The following is an 18,091-nucleotide window of genomic DNA, read 5'->3' on the forward strand; positions in this document are numbered from 1 at the left end:
CACTGCCCTGGGCAGCCTGGGCCAGGCCTGGACAGCCCTTGGAGGGATTAAATTGTTCCTCATGCCCAACCTAAACTTCCCCTGGAAAAACCTGAGGCCATTACCTCTTGTCCTCTAGCCTGGTACTAGGGAGCAGAGCCCAGCCCCCACCTGGCTCCAGCCTCCTCTCAGGGAGCTGCAGAGAGCAATGAGCTCTCCCTCAGCCTCCTCTTCTCCAGGCTGAACACCCCCAGCTCCCTCAGCTGCTCCTCCCCAGCCCTGTTCTCCAGACCCTTCCCCAGCTCTGTTGCCCCTTCCCTAGTCCTGCTCCAGCCTCTCAAAGTCCTTCTTGGAGTGAAGGCCTAAAACTTTACCCAGTACCTGAGATGTGGCCTCACCACTGCCCACTACAATCCCAGTCCTGGACCTGCTCACCACTAGCTTGCTGCTCCAGGCCAGGCTGCTGGTGACCACCTTGGCCACCTGGGCACCCCCTGGCTCATCTTCAGCTGCCAACCAGCACCCCCAGGCCTTTCTCTGGTGGGAAGTTTTCAGCCACCCTACCCCAAGAGTGACCCTTCAGTGACTCTCAGGGGCCAGAGGTTCCTCTCCTGCTGCAAAGCCCTGAAGCTGCTGGCTGGGAATGTGCCAAGCCCTGCACAGCTCTGCAGGAGAGCCAACCTCTGACCAGATCCATGGATAAGAGTCAAAAACTATTCAATTTGCAGCCTCCCCAGGCAGCACCACTCATGCCCAGGGGGTGCCCTTGTCACCAGACGCAGCCCCCAAGGCACCCAGCCCACCACCCCTAGGCCCATGCTCCAGCTCCCCACCTGAAAGCACAGCAGGAGGCTCAGCAGTGTGTGCTCCCAGCTGACAGAGTGGAGGTGGCATTGAGTGCACCCTCAGCAGGTTTGCTGATGACACCAAGCTGTGTGGTGCAGCAGACAGCTGGAGGGAAGGGATCCATCCAGAGGGACCTGGACAGGCTGGAGAGGTGGGCACAAGCCAACCTCAGGAGGTTCAACAAGAGCAAGGGCAGGGTCCTGCAGCTGGCTGGAGGCAATCCCAGGCACAAATCCAGGCTGGGCAGGGACTGGCTGGAAAGCAGCCCTGAGGAGAGAGCCTTGGGGGTGCTGGGGGAGGAGAAGCTCACCAGGAGCTCTCAGTGTGCACTTGCAGCCCAGAAAGCCAACCAGAGCCTGGGCTGCATCAGGAGAAGTGTGGCCAGCAGGGCAAGGGAGGTGATTCTCCCCCTCTGCTCAGCTCTGGGGAGACCCCACCTGGAGTACTGCCTCCAGTTCTGGAGCCCCTATTACAAGAGGGATGTGGAGGTGCTGGAAGGTGTCCAGAGAAGGGCCAGGAGGATGAGCAGAGGGCTGGAGCTGCTCTGCTGTGAGGACAGACTGAAGGAGTTGGGGCTGTTCAGTCTGGAGAAGAGAAGGCTCCCAGGTGACCTCATTGTGGCCTTCCAGGATCTGAAGGGGGCTACAGGAAGGCTGGGGAGGGACTGCTCAGGATCTCAGGCAGTGATAGGACTAGGGGGAATGGAATGAAGCTGGAGGTGGGGAGATTCAGGCTGGAGAGGAGGAGGAAGTTCTTCCCCATGAGAGTGGTGAAGCCCTGGAATGAGTTGTCCAGGGAGGTGGTTGGGGCCCTGTCCCTGGAGGTGTTTAAGGCCAGGCTGGCTGAGGCTCTGGCCAGGCTGATCTAGTGTGGGGTGTCCCTGCCCATGGCAGGGGGGTTGGAACTGGCTGATCCTTGTGGTCCCTTCCAACCCTGAATGAAACTATGAAACTATGAACAGCACTGCTGCTTGCTGCCAGGCCTCACCACCCTCCTGGGAAAACCACTGATAACATTCCAAGGGGTGGGGATGAGGACCTCACAAGGAGGAAAATCAAGGCACTAAGAGAGAGCAGAGTCAACATCTCAGGGTTATCTGTGGCATCTCTTTTCCTGGCACTGAAAACATCCCTTTAAGGTTCCAAACAAGCCTCTCAGCCTGATCCAGCTCTGCACTGAGCACACAACACTGCAGCTGCTGTCAGGAGAACCAGGAGAAACCAGGAAACCCAATCCCTTTGTCATCCTATGGAGGACTGAAGCAGTGAGGGATGAGATGGAGCAGGCCACCAGCTCCAGGCTGTTTTCCAAGCTGCTGTGTCCTCCTGAAGCAAGCCCCTGCCCAGGGCTGGCCACAGGAAACCAAAGGCTGAGGGCCCTGGGGCTGAGAGCCTGCAGAAGAGCAGGGGGTGGCTTTGATAATCTCAGGCTTCAGCCATCCCAGCTTCCCTGTGGTGCAGTCAGATGCTTCCTGCTCCACCCACCCTCCTTTTTGCTCCTAGACCTGGCTTTCAGGGCTTGGAAGCAAGGTGACATTTTGGGGGGGGGGGGGGGGGGGGGGGGTGTCAAAATTCAGCCTTTATGCCTGAAGCCCTGAAGTTCTGGCAGCACTAAAGGAAGCTCAGAGCTCCTGCAGTCAGTTGGGCACAAGACAGAAGCCCCATGTGGGTCAGGCTGAGAGGTTGATGTGCCAGGGGAGGAAGAGCTGTTCCAATGTGAGCTTTGGGGTAAAAGTGTGGCCAGGTCTGGGCTGCCCAGTTGAGGAGAGACAGAGAACTGCTGGAGAGAGTCCAGGGGAGGCTGCAGAGCTGCTGAGGGGCCTGGACCAGCTCTGGGAGGAGCAAAGGCTGAGTTCCTTGCATTAAAGGATGAGTGGAGAGGAACCTCATGGAGCTCAGCAAGGGCAAGGGCAGGGTCCTGGCTCTGGGGAGGAACAACCTCCTGCAGCAGCACAGCTGAGGGGGGACCTGCTGGGAAGCAGCTCCAAGGAGAAGGAGCTGGGAGTGCTGGGGGACAACAAGGTCCCCAGGAGGCAGCAAGGTGCCCTGGGGGCCAAGAAAGCCAATGGGGTCGTGGGGGGCAGGGAGAAGAGTGTGGCCAGCAGGGCAAGGGAGGTTCTGCTGCCCCTCTGCTCTGCCCTCCTGAGGCCACATCTGGAGTGCTGGGTCCAGTTCTGGGCTCCCCAGTTGAGGAGAGACAGAGAGCTGCTGGAGAGAGCCCAGGGGAGGCTGCAGAGCTGCTGAGGGGCCTGGAGCAGCTCTGGGAGGAGCAAAGGCTGAGAGCCCTGGGGCTGAGAGCCTGCAGAAGAGCAGCCCCAGAGGGCAGCTGAGCAATGCTCAGCAAGAGCTAAAGGAGCTGTGGGGGGCAAGAGGCTGGGGCCAGGCTCTGCTGAGTGGTGGCCAGGGCCAGGCCAAGGGGCAGCAAGGGGCAGAGAGTGGAGGCCAGGAGGTTGGATGTGAAGAGGAGGAGAAAGTTGTTTGGTGTGAGGGTGCTGGAGGCCTGGAGCAGGCTGCCCAGAGAGGTTGTGGAGTGTCCTTGTGTGGAGAGCTTCCAACCCCCCTGGGCATTGTGGTGCTGGGCAAGCTGCTGTGGGTGCCCTGCTGGAGCAGGGCTTGGCCTGGATGAGCTCCAGAGCTCCCTTCCAGCCCCTGCCATGCTGCCTCCTGTGAAGTTTGCTGAGGGCAGAGGGTTCTCCTGCTTCTCCACATCCCTGGAGGGGCTCAGTCACCACTCTGCTTTCCTGTTTGTTGTGACCACTGCACATTTATTTGGCTTACTTTGTACACTTCAGATTGGCTGTTTCATTAAATCCATTTTCTCTTCACCAGCTGAGCATCTGGCCTGGAACTGTGGCAGGGGAAGGTTAGGCTGGAGATGAGGAAAAATTTCTTTGCTGGAAGAGTGGTCAGGGCCTGGCAGAGGCTGCCCAGGGAGGTGGTGGAGTCCCCATGGCTGGAGGGGTTCCAGACAGGAGTGGCCATGGCACCTGGGGCCAGGGTTTGGTGGCCATGGTGGTGCTGGGCTGGTGTTGGGCTGGGTGATCCTGGAGGTCTCTTCCAACAGCAACAATTCTGTGATCCTTTGGTTCTGTCTTCTCCTCTTCCTGTTCCCCCTCTGCTGGGCAGGGGTCACTGGGTGATGGAGCAGCTGCTGCAGCTTAGCACCACACTCTGGTCCCCCCTGCGAGTCCCACTGCTGGCTGGAGGGTCAGTACACCTGCACTCTGGTCACTTCTGCTGGAACAGAAGCCACTGTGGCTGCTGGGCACCCTGGCACCTGCTGAACCCCAGCCAGGAGGCCCAGGCCTGTGGGGGTGTGTGGCTGAGGTGGGCACAGGTGCTGCTGTGCAGAGGACCCAGGCAGCTGGCAGCACTGCCCAGGGGAGGCTCCAGTGCCGCCCAGGGTGGCTGCAGCCAGGCCCTGTCCCGCAGCAGGGGCCTGCTGAGGTGCCTCCTGCCCCAGAGCAGGGCCATGGCCTGCAGCACAGTTGTGCTGAAAGCCCTGTCTCTGGGCACTGGGATGCTGCAGCTGGGAAGCAGGAAGAGCTGGAGGCGAGGAGCAGGGATAGCTCTGGGTGGGGTAGGTGCCGGGCGTGGGGATGAGCCTGGGCAGGAAGAAGAGAGAAGGTTACACAGAGCTCTGAGCTGGCATTGCCCAATCACTGCTGGGACAGCCCCAGGGGCAGACTTCCTCCTGGCCAGGGCTCAGAAAGGTCACTGCCACCCAGCAGAGAGTCACCACAACAAGAGAAGCTCTGATGATGAGCAGCACTTGAGTGCAAACAGGGAGAAAAAGAGGCTGAGGGGACAGCTGCTGGCTCCTCACACCGCCCTGGAGGGAGGCTGGGGTCAGGGGGGGTTGGGCTCTGCTCCCAAGTGCCAGGTCATAGAATCACAGAAGTGTCAGGGCTGGAAGGGACCTCAAGGCTCAGCCAGCTCCAACCCCCTGCCATGGCCAGGGACACCTCACACCACAGCAGGTTGCTCACAGCCACCTCCAGCCTGGCTGCAAACACCTCCAGGCAGGAGGCTTCCACCACCTCCCTGGGCAGCCTGTGCCAGGCTCTCACCACCCTCCTGGGGAACAACTTCTTCCTCACAGCCAATCTCCATCTCCCCACTTCTAGTTCTGCTCCATCCCCCCCAGTCCTATCCCTCCCTGACACCCCAGAGCAGAGGGGCAGGATCCTCTCCCTCCACCTCTGGCAATGGGCACTGGCAGCTGAGCTGCCCTTGGCCTTCTGGGCTGCCAGTGCCCATTGCTGGCTCCCTGTCCCAGGCCTGATTCCTGCCCCACTCAGAGCTGTCCCAGACCCCTATCCCTCCCTGACACCCTCAAAAGTCCCTCCCCAGATTTCCTGCAGCCCCCTGCAGATCCTGGAAGGCCACAAGGAGGTCTCCTCAGAGCCTTCTCCTCCCAAGCCTGCACAACCCCAACTCCCTCAGGCTGTGCTCACAGCAGAGCAGCTCCAGCCCTCTGCTCCTCCTCCTGGCCCTTCTCTGGACACCTTCCAGCCCCTCCAGATCCTTCCTGGCACAGAGGCTCCAGAACTGGCCCCAGAGCTCCAGCTCTGGTCTCAGCAGAGTAGAGCAGAGAGGCAGAATCCCCTCCCTGGCCCAGGATGTGGGTGGCTCTCTGGGCTGCAAGTGCTCACATGCATAGATAACAGGAGAGGAGATGGCCTGAAATTGTGCCAGGGGAGGGTCAGGCTGGAGATTGGGAAAGTTTTCTTTGTTGCAAGAGTGATGAGGGGTTGGAACAGGCTGCCCAGGGAGGTGGTGGAGTCACCATCAATGTGCCTTATGAGGAGAGGCTGAGAGCCCTGGGGCTGTTTAGTCTGGAGAGGAAAAGGCTGAGGGGGATCTGATCAATGTCTATCAACAGCTGAGGGCTGGGGGTCAGGAGGGAGGGGACAGGGACAGGCTCTGCTCACTGTGCCCTGGGATAGGACAGGAACCAATGGATGGAAACTGCAGCACAGGAGGTTCCACCTCAGCAGGAGGAGGAACTTCTTCCCTGTGAGGCTCCCAGAGCCCTGGAGCAGTCTCACTGCCTGGTGAGGAGAGGCTGAGAGCCCTGGGGCTGTTTAGTCTGGAAAACAGAAGACTTAGAGGGGATTTAATCACTGTGTATCAATAGCTGTGGGCTGGGGGTCAGGAGGGAGGGGACAGGCTCTGCTCACCGTGCCCTGGGATAGGCCAAGGGGCAATGGATGTAAGCTGCAACACAGGAGGTTCCACCTCAGCAGGAGGAGGAACTTCTTCCCTGTGAGCCTCCCAGAGGCCTGGAGCAGGCTGCCCAGAGAGGTTATGGAGTCTCCTCCTCTGGAGCCTTTCCAGCCCTGTTCCTGTGTGACCTGTGCTGGATTCTGTGGTTGGACTCAAGGAGCTCCAGAGGTCCCTTCCAACCCCTAACATCCTGTGAGCCTCCTGTGAATAAAGGTGTTCCAGAAACCTGGGGCCATGGTTTAAAGGCCAAGAAGGAATGTCTCACCTCAGCCACACACCAAGGCAGAGGCAATCTGCCTAGAAGCCAAAGCCCCTGGGGCTTCAGGAGTACTGCCCAGCCCACACACACCACTGAGATGGGTGCTGCTCACCAAGAGAAGCTCCCTGAAGGCCATCACCACCACATTCCCAGCAGCTCTTCCCAGGGGATTTGGGCTTGGATTTGAGTTTTGTTTGGGGCTGTGTGTGTGTGGACACAAATATGCTGTCAAAGGCTGGACCATGTAGAAAGGTTTGGTGGCCACCTGATACCTGAAATCTGATGGGACCTGTGCTCAGCACTGCTGAGGCCACACCTTGAGTCCTGTGTCCAGTTCTGGGCTCCTCAGGTTAGGAAAGAGGTTGAGCTGCTGGAAGGTGTCCAGAGAAGGGCAACAAAGCTGGGGAGGGGTCTGGAGCACAGCCCTGGGAGGAGAGGCTGAGGGAGCTGGGGTTGCTTAGCCTGGAGAAGAGGAGGCTCAGGGGAGACCTTCTTGCTCTCTCCAACTCCCTGAAGGGAGGTTGCAGCCAGGTAGGGGTTGGGCTCTTCTCCCAGGCAACCAGCACCAGAACAAGAGGACACAGTCTCAAGCTGTGCCAGGGGAGGTTCAGGCTGGAGGTGAGGAGAAAGTTCTTCCCAGAGAGAGTTGTTCACCATTGGGATGTGCTGCCCAGGGAGGTGGTGGAGTCCCCATCCCTGGAGGTGTTCAGGAGGGGATTGGATGTGGCACTGGGAGCCATGGGTTAGTCCTGAGGTCTGTGGGTGACAGGTTGGACTTGGTGATCTCTGAGGTCTCTTCCAACCTTGGTGATCCTGTGGAATGTGCTGAAGCCCACAGAGAGCTCTTACTTGGGAACAAGAACCAAAATCTTAGCACCTAGAGAACTTGTGCCTGAGACTGAGACATGCAAATACAGCTGCAGCAAAGGAAACCTCCTGGAAACACCTTCCCACACCCTGCTTGCCAGACAGAGGTTTGTGTGAACACCTCACCCTGCAGAGAGCAGGTGTGGAGACTCAGCTGAGCTGCTGTGCACAAGGGCCTGGGGCAGACACAAAGCTCAGGCTCCTCCCAGCAGCAGCACAGGCACAGGAGGCAGCAAGGAAAACCAGGGGTTGTGGTGGATCTGTCCAGCTCCCCCTGCAAGTACTCTGGGTCTGAGGGTCCCAAGGGATGTGGGGCATGGCCCTGCTGCAGGAAGGGTCTGTTCCAGAGTTTCCCCATGGGGGAGGAAACACTTGGGAAGGATCTCACTTCAAAGAAGCTTTAGGGTGAGCTAAAACAATACAGAGCTTAACCTTTAACAGAAAACTGCTGCAGGGTGACCAGGAGCCAGCAAGGTGCCCTGGTGGCCAAGAAGGCCAATGGGCTCCTGAAGTGTGGCCAGCAGGGCAAGGGAAGTTCTGCCCCACCTATACTCTGCCTGGTGAGGCCACACAGAATGGTCAGGGTTGGAAGGGAGCTCAAGGCTCAGCCAGCTCCAACCCCCTGCCATGCCCAGGGACACCTCACACCACAGCAGGTTGCTCACAGCCACCTCCAGCCTGGCTGCAAACACCTCCAGGCAGGAGGCTTCCACCACCTCCCTGGGCAACCTGTGCCAGGCTCTCACCACCCTCCTGGGGAACAACTTCTTCCTCACAGCCAATCTCAATCTCCCCACTTCTAGTTCTGCTCCATCCCCCCCAGTCCTGTCCCTCCCTGACACCCTCAAAAGGTCCTCCCAGAGCAGCCTCATGCTTGGATCCAAATCCAGCTCTTCACACCACCTCCTTTGTGCTGGGACACAACCCCAGCCCACACCTTCTGCCATGTGTGATGCTGCCCAGCTCAAAGCTCTGCAAGCTCCCTGCAGGCTCCAAGCCCTCAGCTCATGGAATCACAGAGCTGTCAGGGCTGGAAGGGAGCTCAAGGCTCAGCCAGCTCCAACCCCCTGCCATGGGCAGGGACACCTCACACTACAGCAGGTTGCTCACAGCCACCTCCAGCCTGGCTGCAAACACCTCCAGGCAGGAGGCTTCCACCACCTCCCTGGGCAACCTGTGCCAGTGCCACATCTGGAGTGCTGGGTCCAGCTCTGGGCTCCCTGGCTCAAGGAGGACAGGAGAGGGTGCAGGAAAGGGCTACAAAGGTGCTGAGGGGGCTCTGGGACATCTCTGATGAGGAAAGGCTGAGAGAACTGGGGCTGTTTAGTCTGGGGGAGAGCAGCCTGAGGGGGGAATCTCATCAATGCTTACAAACAGCATGGTGCTGGGTGTCAGGAGATTGGCACCAGGCTTTATTCAGTGGCACCCTGGGGCAGCACAAGGGGTAATGGGCACCACCCTGAACACAGGAAGTCCCATCTAAACATGAGGAGGAGCTTCTCTAATGTCAGTGTGAGAGAGCACTGCAAGAGGCTGCCCAGAGAGGCTGTGGAGACCTTCCAAACCTGCCCTCATGACCTGCTCTAGGTGAATCTGCCTTGGCAGGGGGGGGGTTGCAATGGATGATCTCCACAGGTCCCTCCCAAGCCTTACCACCCTGTGTGACTTTCTGAACTATCCTTCTTCTGGGAAACTGAAATGACACCTCAGAACAAGGAGGGGGAGGAAGAAAACCTGCCCTACATTTCCTGTTCTCCAAGGCTTGTGACAGACACCAACTTAAACCCACTCCTGAGCATCAGCCACATGCCTCAGGCTTTTCTTTTGGGCACAGCAACCTTGCCTGGAGACTGCAAGCCTGCACTGAGAGCTCTCCACTCAGCTTTGCAGGGGACCACCTCTAATTCCCCAAGCTCTGCTCCTGCAGAGGTTTGGACACAACTCAGCACAGCCTTGCTGGGAGGGGAGGTGGGGCAGGGAACCATAAAGATGATGACAAAGATCACACCTCAGGGAGCCACTCAGCCAGGATCAAATGCCCTAAATCCCAGTGCTAGGGCAGAGCTGTGCAGCTCAAGGTTCCTGGCAGCTGAGCTGCAATCCCTTCACACCCTTGCAGCAGAGGAGTGGAGTTTCACCTCAGCTTAGCTTTCACTGCAAGCCCTGGCTGAGTTAATGTGTGACAATGTGTCAGTCATGGGCATGGCACTGTGCTCCCCCTGACACCCAGGCTAGGAGCCTGACAGGCACAAAACAGCAATTTGTGCCTCCACTTAGGCCTCAAAATTCCCCTGCAGCACATTTCCCAGCAACTCCTGTACTCACTTGCAGCTTTGGAAGGCTCTTCTCTCTGCTGAGGACCCTGGGATGTATCTCAGCCCTGGTATCCTCCTCAGCAGGCTGAAAGGCAACATCTGGTCCAGCTTGGAGGCCACTGGCTCTGGGAAATCCAAGCAGGAACAGTAGCCAAGGCCATCTGAGGTCAGCAGCAGGTCAAGGACTACACACAAAGCACACTCATTTCTAACACAGCCACACACTGTCCCCCTCTGGCCACAAACCCCTTCCTTCCCCTAGAGAATTATCCCTGTTCTCCTCAGCATCACCTTCACAGCCCATCTCCCCTCTCAGCTCTGTGCTCTCTGCATGTTCTAAGGGGGGGAAGTGGAAGCAGGAGGTGAAAACCAGACAGGGGGGTGATGAGGCAAAGCTGGTGAGAGCTGACTGCAGAGCAAGAGCCCAGGAAACACCAACAGCACAAAAGCAATGGGAGCCAGAGCACTTCCTCCCTGTCATGAACCAGCATCCCACCTGGGTCAGGGCGATGCCAGGCACAACTCCAGGCACTAAGAGCAGCCCTGCAGAGAAGGGCTTGGGAGTGCTGGGTGATGAGGTGCCTGGCATGAGCTGGCAGCATGCACTGCCAGCCCAAAAAAGGCACCCATGGCATGGGCAGCAGCAAAAGCAGTGTGGCCAGCAGGACAAGGGAGGGGAGGCCACAAAGATACATAGAATACACAGAACAGACCAGGTTGGAGGAGACCTTCAAGATCATCCTGTCCAACCCATCAACCAATCCAACACCACCTAAACAACTAACCCATGGCACCAAGCACCCTATGAGCTCCAAAGCTCATCTAGAATAGGACAGGATGGAATGGAAGGGAATAGAATAGGATAGGATAGAATAGACCAGGTTGGAAGAGACCTTCAAGATCACCAAGTCCAAGCTCTCACCCAGCACCATCTGATCAACTAACCCATGGCACCAAGCACCCCATCCAATCTCCTCCTGAACACCTCCAGGGATGGTGACTCCACCACCTCCCCAGGCAGCACATTCCAATGGGCAATCACTCTCTCTGTGTAGAACTTCTTCCTCACCTCCAGCCTAAACCTCCCCTGGCACAGACTGAGACTGTGTCCTCTAGATAGTCCTGAAGAAAAGATGCAACCACCCACAACTGTATTTTAGGCAACAAGTGAGGTTCACTGAAGATTCAGAATTCATCCTTGCAGGTCAGAAAACTGACCTCAGACTATAGGCAAAGATAGGAAGGTGTTGAAATGAATGATTACATCAGGGCTGTGTGAACTTCCCAGCAATACAGAGCTGATGTAAGGCATGGAAATCCAGCCAGTACACATTAAAGGAGACAAATGGGGTTGGGGTGGAGAAAGAGGTAAAAATAAACAACCCCAAAGACAGAGAAAGAGAAAAAAGACAGAAAGGCAGAAAAAGACAGACAGGAAGATGGGAATCAGTGCTGCTGGTTTAGCACAAACTGCTCTTTTCTTAGCTCCACCCCCTCAGAGGGCAAGACCAGGAGCTGAAGGCAGCTCTGTTCTGCACTGGGACCCACTGCCTGGCATAGGGACCCAAGGAACGACTGGGCAGGGAAGCAGGACCCAGCTGGGAAGCCTGAACCATCCTTAGCTTCTTCCTGTCCTCGCTTTACTGCCTACCTCCCCTTGGGAATGTCTCTTGATGAAGAGTCAGAGCTTGGCTTTTAGCAGTGTTCATCAGCAATTTCTGGCAAATCAGACTGCCAGGGGAAAGTGCTTGATTTGTTGGCACCAAGGTGCCCAATGCTCTCATTTCCCAACAGCTCATTAGCTTCTTTGCTCAAGAACTTGGGACTCACACTCCCTTGGAAGTCCCACCTGGCACATGCTTGTCTCTTCACTGAGGAAAATGATGCAGGGGCACTTCCCTCACAATTTCAGAGCTCTGTGCTTCCCAGTAAGGGATGATCAGGGTTGGGGCTGTTCAGCCTGGAGAAGGCTCCAGGGAGGAGCTTACAGCAGCCTTCCAGTACCTGAAGAGGGAGAGCTGGGGAGGGACATTTGACAAAGGCTTGGGGGGGGTGGTGACAGGACAACGGCCAATGGCTTTGAGCTGGAAGAGGGCAAACTGAGCCTGCAGATTGGGCAGACATTGTGGAGAGGGAGGGTGGGGAGACACTGGCACAGGTTGCCCAGGGAGGCTGTGTTCAAGGGGAGGCCTTCTGGTGCTGAACATCTGCAGGGAGGAGGACATCCACAAGCTCCCTGGGCAACCTGAGGTTGCCCAGGGAGCTTGTGGATGTCCTCCCCCCTGCAAGTGTTGAAGGCCAGGCTGGCTGAGGCCCTGAGCAACCTGTGCTGGTGGGAGGTGTCCCTGCCCATAGCACGGGGAGGGGAGGTTAGAACTGGCTGATCATTAAGGCCCCTTCCAATTCAGTGACTCTGTGGCCAGGGAGAGGATACAGGCTGCCCCTGTGAGGAGCCCACAGAGGTTACTCAGCAGAGAGGAGCTGGGGACAAACCACACCAGGCAGAGCAGGAGCCAGGGCACCAGCACCACCGGCACTCGAAGCCCCAAGAGCAGAGACCGCTTCATCCGGCAGCGGGCGGTGGACACGGCCAAGGTTGCGAAGGCCACAGGCAGGAAGCCTTTGGCCTCCTCCACCTCTGAGAGCCTGGAGACAAAGGCCTCGAGCAGGAGGTAGAGGAGGGCAGCCAGGACGGTGAAGGCGGCGGTGAGGACGCAGTGCTTCGCCGTGCCGACGCTCCGCTCGAAGCCGCCGGCGAAGTACCAGACGACGACAGCGCCGCAGGCCAGGGAGGCCAGGTCCTCGTAGAGGAAGATGTAGGTGAGCAGCCTGTGGACTGAGCACAGCAGAGAGTCAGGCAGCAGGCACTGAGGAGGACCCACAGTGTCACCAAGGTTGGAAGAGACCTCAAAGATCATCAAGTCCAAGCTGTCACCACAGACCTCATGACTAAACCATGGCACCAAGTGCCACGTCCAATCCCCTCTTGAACACCTCCAGGGATGGGGACTCCACCACCTCCCCAAGCAGCACATCCCAATGGCCAACAACTCTCTCTGGGAAGAACTTTCTCCTCACCTCCAGCCTAAACCTCCCCTGGCACAGCTTGAGACTGTGTCCTCTTGTTCTGGTGCTGCTTGCCTGGGAGAAGAGACCAACCCCCACCTGGCTCCAAACTCCCTGCAGGGAGTTGGAGAGGGCAATGAGGTCACCCCTGAGCCTCCTCTTCTCCAGGCTAAGCAACCCCAGCTCCCTCAGCCTCTCCTCACAGGGCTGTGCTCCAGACCCCTCCCCAGCCTTGTTGCCCTTCTCTGGACACCTTCAAGTCTCTCAATGTCCTTCTTAAACTGAGGAGCCCAGAACTGGACACAGGACTCAAGGTGTGGCCTCAGCAGTGCTGAGCACAGGGCACAAGGACTTCCCTGCTCCTGCTGGCCACACTCTTCCTGCTCCAGGCCAGGATGCCCTTGGCCTTCTTGGCCCCCTGGGCACACTGCTGGCTCATGTTCAGGCAGCTGTCAATCAGCACCCCCAGGTCCCTCTCTGCCTGGCTGCTCTCAGCCACTCTGACCCCAGCCTGTAGCTCTGCCTGGGGTTGCTGTGGCCAAAGTGCAGCTCCTGGCACTTGGACTTGTTGAATGCCATCCTGTTGGCCTCTGCCCATCTGTCCAGCCTGGCAAGGTCCCTCTGCAGAGCCCTTCTGCCCCCTAACTGACCAACATCTGCCCCCAGCTTGCTGTCATCTGCACATTTGCTGATGACTGACTCAATCCCCTTCTCCAGATCATCAATGAAGATGTTAAAGAGCACAGGGCCCAGCACTGCTCCCTGGGGCACACCACTGGTGCCTGGCTGCCAGCTGGCTGTGGCACCATTCACCACCACTCTCTGGGCTCAGCCTCCAGCCAGTTCCTAACCCAGCACAGAGTGTTGTGGTCCAAGCCACGAGCTGACAGCTTAGACAACTCTTAGGGCTGGAAGGGACCTCGAGGATCAGCCAGTTCCAACCCCCCCACCCCACGGGCAGGGACACCTCACACTACAGCAGGTTGCTTGGAGCGACAAGGATGAGCTGGGGCAGAGGGGGAGGGAGGTGATGGGACTCATTGCCAGCTGCTGGGGCAGAGGGGAAGGAGCTGATGGGACTCATTGCCAGCTGGTGGAGCAGAGGGGCAGGGAGCTGATGGGACTCTTTGCCAGCTGCTGGAGCAGAGGGGGAAGGAGGTGATGGGACTCATTGCCAGCTGCTGGAGCAGAGGGGAGGGAGCTGATGGGACTCATTGCCAGCTGCTGGAGCAGAGGGGGAAGGAAGCTGATGGGACTCATTGCCAGCTGCTGGAGCAGAGGGGGAAGGAGGTGATGGGACTCTTTGCCAGCTGCTGGAGCAGAGGGGAAGGAAGCTGATGGGACTCATTGCCAGCTGATGGAGCAGAGTGGCAGGGAGCTGATGGGACTCTTTGCCAGCTGCTGGAGCAGAGGGGGAAGGAGCTGATGGGACTCATTGCCAGCTGGTGGAGCAGAGTGGCAGGGAGCTGATGGGACTCATTGCCAGCTGCTGGAGCAGAGGGGGAAGGAGGTGATGGGACTCATTGCCAACTGATGGAGCAGAGGGGGAGGGAGGTGATGGGACTCATTGCCAGCTGCTGGAGCAGAGGGGGAAGGAGGTGATGGGACTCATTGCCAGCTGCTGGAGCAGAGTGGCAGGGAGCTGATGGGACTCATTGCCAACTGATGGAGCAGAGGGGGAGGGAGGTGATGGGACTCATTGCCAGCTGCTGGAGCAGAGGGGGAAGGAGGTGATGGGACTCATTGCCAGCTGCTGGAGCAGAGGGGGAAGGAGGTGATGGGACTCATTGCCAGCTGCTGGAGCAGAGGGGGAAGGAGGTGATGGGACTCATTGCCAGCTGCTGGAGCAGAGGGGGAAGGAGGTGATGGGACTCATTGCCAGCTGCTGGAGCAGAGGGGGAAGGAGGTGATGGGACTCATTGCCAGCTGGTGGAGCAGAGGGGCAGGGAGCTGATGGGACTCTTTGCCAGCTGCTGGGGCAGAGGGGAAGGAAGCTGATGGGACTCATTGCCAGCTGATGGAGCAGAGTGGCAGGGAGCTGATGGGACTCTTTGCCAGCTGCTGGAGCAGAGGGGGAAGGAGCTGATGGGACTCATTGCCAGCTGGTGGAGCAGAGTGGCAGGGAGCTGATGGGACTCATTGCCAGCTGCTGGAGCAGAGAGGGAAGGAGGTGATGGGACTCATTGCCAACTGATGGAGCAGAGGGGGAGGGAGGTGATGGGACTCATTGCCAGCTGCTGGAGCAGAGGGGGAAGGAGGTGATGGGACTCATTGCCAGCTGCTGGAGCAGAGGGGGAAGGAGGTGATGGGAATCATTTACAGCTGCTGGAGCAGAGGGGGAGGGAGCTGATGGGAGTCATTTACAGCTGTGTGTAGAAGAGGAGGAGCTCAGGGCTTCCCAAACCAGGCAGAACCAACCCAAATCAGTTAAAACAAGCCAGAGGGACTGGCTCCTGCTGCTTCCTGGGAAGCTGCCCGAGGGAAAAAAGCAAGTGTGTCTGTGAGTAAACTTCAGCCTCATTAAAAGAGCCACGGGAAAAAAATGACTGTGAGGGTAAGCAATTGGCTCCAAACGCTTCTTACACTGCTAAAAAGGATGATTTTTATCCCAAAAAGCAAACACACAGAGGTTATCAGGACCCAGGAGTGCTCCCAGGGACTCAGGGCTCTCATTGAGGCCAAGAGTTCCAATAGCCTGGAAAGCAGCAGCTGAGTCATTAGCACAACCTGCCTGCTCCGCTGGAGCCCTGCGAGGTGGTGGAGCTGACCACCGGCTCGGGCCACCGGGCTGCGAAAGGAATCACTGCCCGGGGGTGAGCAGGGAGGTGGTAATTAGAAGTGTGATAAAAATCATCCTGGGAACGTCCCAGCGCCTGAGGGAAGCAAACCCCTCAAGCTCCAGCAGCACCCCCCTGCTCTCTGTGGTGCTCGGGGGCTGAGAGGGGAGCAGCCCGATGCTGGGGGGACGATAGGCGCTCGGCAGGCTCGGTGCAGATCAGGGAAGTGCCCAGAGAAGAGGAAGCCAGGAGGGAGCACTGCGGGGGCCGGGGGGAAAGGCCGCGGGGAGGGAGCGGCGGGCTGGGTGAGGGAAGGAGGAAGCAGAGATCTGGGCGGGGGGGGGGGGAGCAAAGGCGCTGCGGGCAGGACACGGGGAAGGTCCCGAGAGGGGAGAGAAGCAACGGGTCGGTGCGAGGGCCGAGGATGAGGAGGTGTGGGGCATCCCGGGGAGGACAGGGGGAAGGCCTGAAGGGCGAGGGAGCAGAAGCTCGGGGCTCGGAAGGCCGGGAGCGGGGCTCCGCCGGGGGGGGGTGGGTGGGGGAGAGAGCCGGAGCGCCTCGGCGGCCGCCGCTCACCTTCCCCCGCGCGCAGCGCAGCGGCCCGCAGCGAGGCGGCGGAGCGCGCGGCGGGCGGGCCCCGCAGCAGCCCGGGCGCGGAGACGCCGATGGACAGCAGCAGCGTGAGGGCGGTGGCGGCCGGCGGGGGCCCGAGCCCGGCCGCCATGCTGCCGCCGCGCGCCGCCCGCTTCCGGCCGGCGGCGGAAGGCCTGCGCGGGCGCCACGGCAACGCCAGGCGCTGCGGCGGGGCCGCTGCCATGGAGACCGGCGGGGCGCGGGGGGGGGGGGGAATGGGGGGAGGAGAGAGGGAGAGCGGGGGGGGGGGGGGGGGGGGGGGAGGCCTCCTTTGGCTATTTTTGTTATTTTTCACACACACACACACACACCCCGCTTTTCAGAAGCGATCACTCGCCCTGGGGCTGAGGCTTGGCAGAGGCGGCGCCGTGAGGCCAGCCAGCCAGACCTGGGCAGGCCGGGAGCTGGGCTCAGGGGAACCTGCTGAGGCTCAGCAAGGAGCAGAGTCCTGCAGCTGGGCAGCAAGAAGAACCTGCAGCAGCACAGGCTGGGAGGGGATCTGCTGGAGAGCAGCCCCCAGGAGAAGGAGCTGGGAGTGCTGGGGGGCAGCAAGCTCTGCATGGGGCAGCAATGTGCCCTGGGGGCCAAGAAGGCCAAGGGGGTCCTGGGGGCATTGAGAGGAGTGTGGCCAGCAGAGCCAGGGAGCTTCTCCTCCTCCTCTGCTCTGCCCTGCTGAGACCTCATCTTGAGTACTGTGTTCAGTTCTGGGCTGCCCAGCTCAGGAGGGACAGAGATCTGCTGGGGAGGATCCAGCAGAGGCTACCAGGATGATCAGGGGACTGCAGCACTGCCTGGGGAGGGGAGGCTGAGGGACCTGGGGCTGTTCAGTCTGGAAAAGATAAGACACAGAGGGGATTTAATATGTTTCTAAATAGCTGAGGGCTGGGGGTCAGGAGGGAGGGGACAGGGCCAGGCTCTGCTCACTGTGCCCTGGGATAGGCCAAGGGGCAATGGATGGAAACTGCAGCACAGGAGGTTCCACCTCAACATGAGGAGGAACTTCTGCCCTGTGAGGCTCCCAGAGCCCTGGAGCAGGCTGCCCAGAGAGGTTGTGGAGTCTCCTTCCCTGGAGCCTTTCCAGCCCCATCTGGATGTGTTCCTGTGTGACCTGTGCTGGATTCTCTGCTCCTGCTCTGGCAGGGGGTTGGACTGGAAGATCTCCAGAGGTCCCTTCCAGTCCCTGCCATCCTGTGAGCCTGTGAGCTGTGGCTGGCAGCTCTCCCCAGGCTGGGCTAGTCCCAGCCCTCTACCACGCACAGTCCAGCCAAGCCAGGAGGACAGAGTCTGCACTGAGCAGGGAAGGCCTCCAGCACCCTGTGCACTCCCTGCTGCTGCCTCCCGGGGTTAGGCTGCTTGGAAGGGCCAAGCATTTCCCTTTGGGTGTGACAGACAGAAGAGGTCAGCAGCATCTGCACCAGAGCCACCCCCACCAGCCCAGGCTGGCACAAGGGAGGGCTGCCCAAACACCTCGTGACACTGCCTTACAAACCAGGCTAAACTTGATGAAAGAGCTTTGGCTTTGCTGTTTGCTTGCAATGCTGGACACACACAGCATGAACACAGCATGGCCTGAAGAGAGGTGACAGATGGAGAGGTGCTTCAGCACGGGAGCCCTTCACTCTAAACAGCCTCTGCGTGGCACACAGGAAGAAACAGTTGAGAAGCAGATAGAAACAGAGGCTTTGCTCCAAGGGTGGTGGGAAGTCCCCAGCAGCGAGCAGAGGATGTGGCTGCCCTGCCCAGCTCCAGGTGCTTGGACCCACAGCCATTCATCACCAACCGCGCTGCACAAACGCTTCCCTCCCACCAGCTAGTATCACAGTATCATAGGATCAGGGTTGGAAGGGACCACAAGGATCAGCCAGTCCCAGCCCCCCTGCCATGGGCAGGGACACCCCACACTAGATCAGGCTGCCCAGAGCCTCATCCAGCCTGGGCTTAAACACCTCCAGGGCTGAGGCCCCAACCACCTCCCTGGACAACCCATTCCAGGGCTTCACCACTCTCATGGGGAAGAACTTCCTCCTCACCTCCAGCCTGAATCTCCCCACCTCCAGCTTCATTCCATTCCCCCTAGTCCTAGCACTGCCTGAGATCCTGAGCAGTCCCTCCCCAGCCTTC

The 18,091-nt window shown here is 59.1% G+C and overlaps 1 protein-coding gene across 2 annotated transcripts; it reads right to left on the reverse strand.

Moving 5' to 3' along the window:
- Nucleotides 1-3,570: 3,570 nt before the first annotated feature.
- Nucleotides 3,571-16,078, reverse strand: RHBDD2 (rhomboid domain containing 2). 2 transcript variants are annotated; one of them, XM_068165443.1, is made up of 4 exons: nt 15,914-16,078; nt 11,929-12,330; nt 9,505-9,655; nt 3,571-4,429 (listed from the first exon to the last, which is right to left on the reverse strand). In XM_068165443.1, exons 1-4 carry the CDS (start codon nt 16,059-16,061, stop codon nt 4,033-4,035), a joined length of 1,098 nt encoding a protein of 365 aa, XP_068021544.1. In that variant the 5' UTR covers nt 16,062-16,078; the 3' UTR covers nt 3,571-4,032. The 2 variants fall into 2 exon arrangements, with proteins under 2 accessions (XP_068021544.1, XP_068021545.1); XM_068165444.1 differs by lacking the exon at nt 9,505-9,655 and having other exon boundaries at nt 11,993-12,330.
- Between the last annotated feature and the right edge of the window lie 2,013 nt (nt 16,079-18,091).

Source organism: Melanerpes formicivorus, unplaced genomic scaffold (genome assembly GCF_026170545.1).
Source record: "Melanerpes formicivorus ecotype bairdi unplaced genomic scaffold, bMelFor1.0.p_v2 SCAF_88, whole genome shotgun sequence".
NCBI lineage: Eukaryota > Metazoa > Chordata > Aves > Piciformes > Picidae > Melanerpes > Melanerpes formicivorus.

Bases quoted from the DNA above. Each gene is read 5' to 3' on its own strand.
- RHBDD2 (XM_068165443.1), bottom strand. From the start codon at position 16,061: ATGGCGGCCGGGCTCGGGCCCCCGCCGGCCGCCACCGCCCTCACGCTG. The intron at 9,656-11,928 runs GTATCCTCTCCC...TGCTGACCTCAG, and splicing joins GCTCCTCACAGGGGCAGCCT to ATGGCCTTGGCTACTGTTCC. The intron at 4,430-9,504 runs GTGAGTACAGGA...CTTCCTGCCCAG, and splicing joins AGAGCCTTCCAAAGCTGCAA to GCTCATCCCCACGCCCGGCA.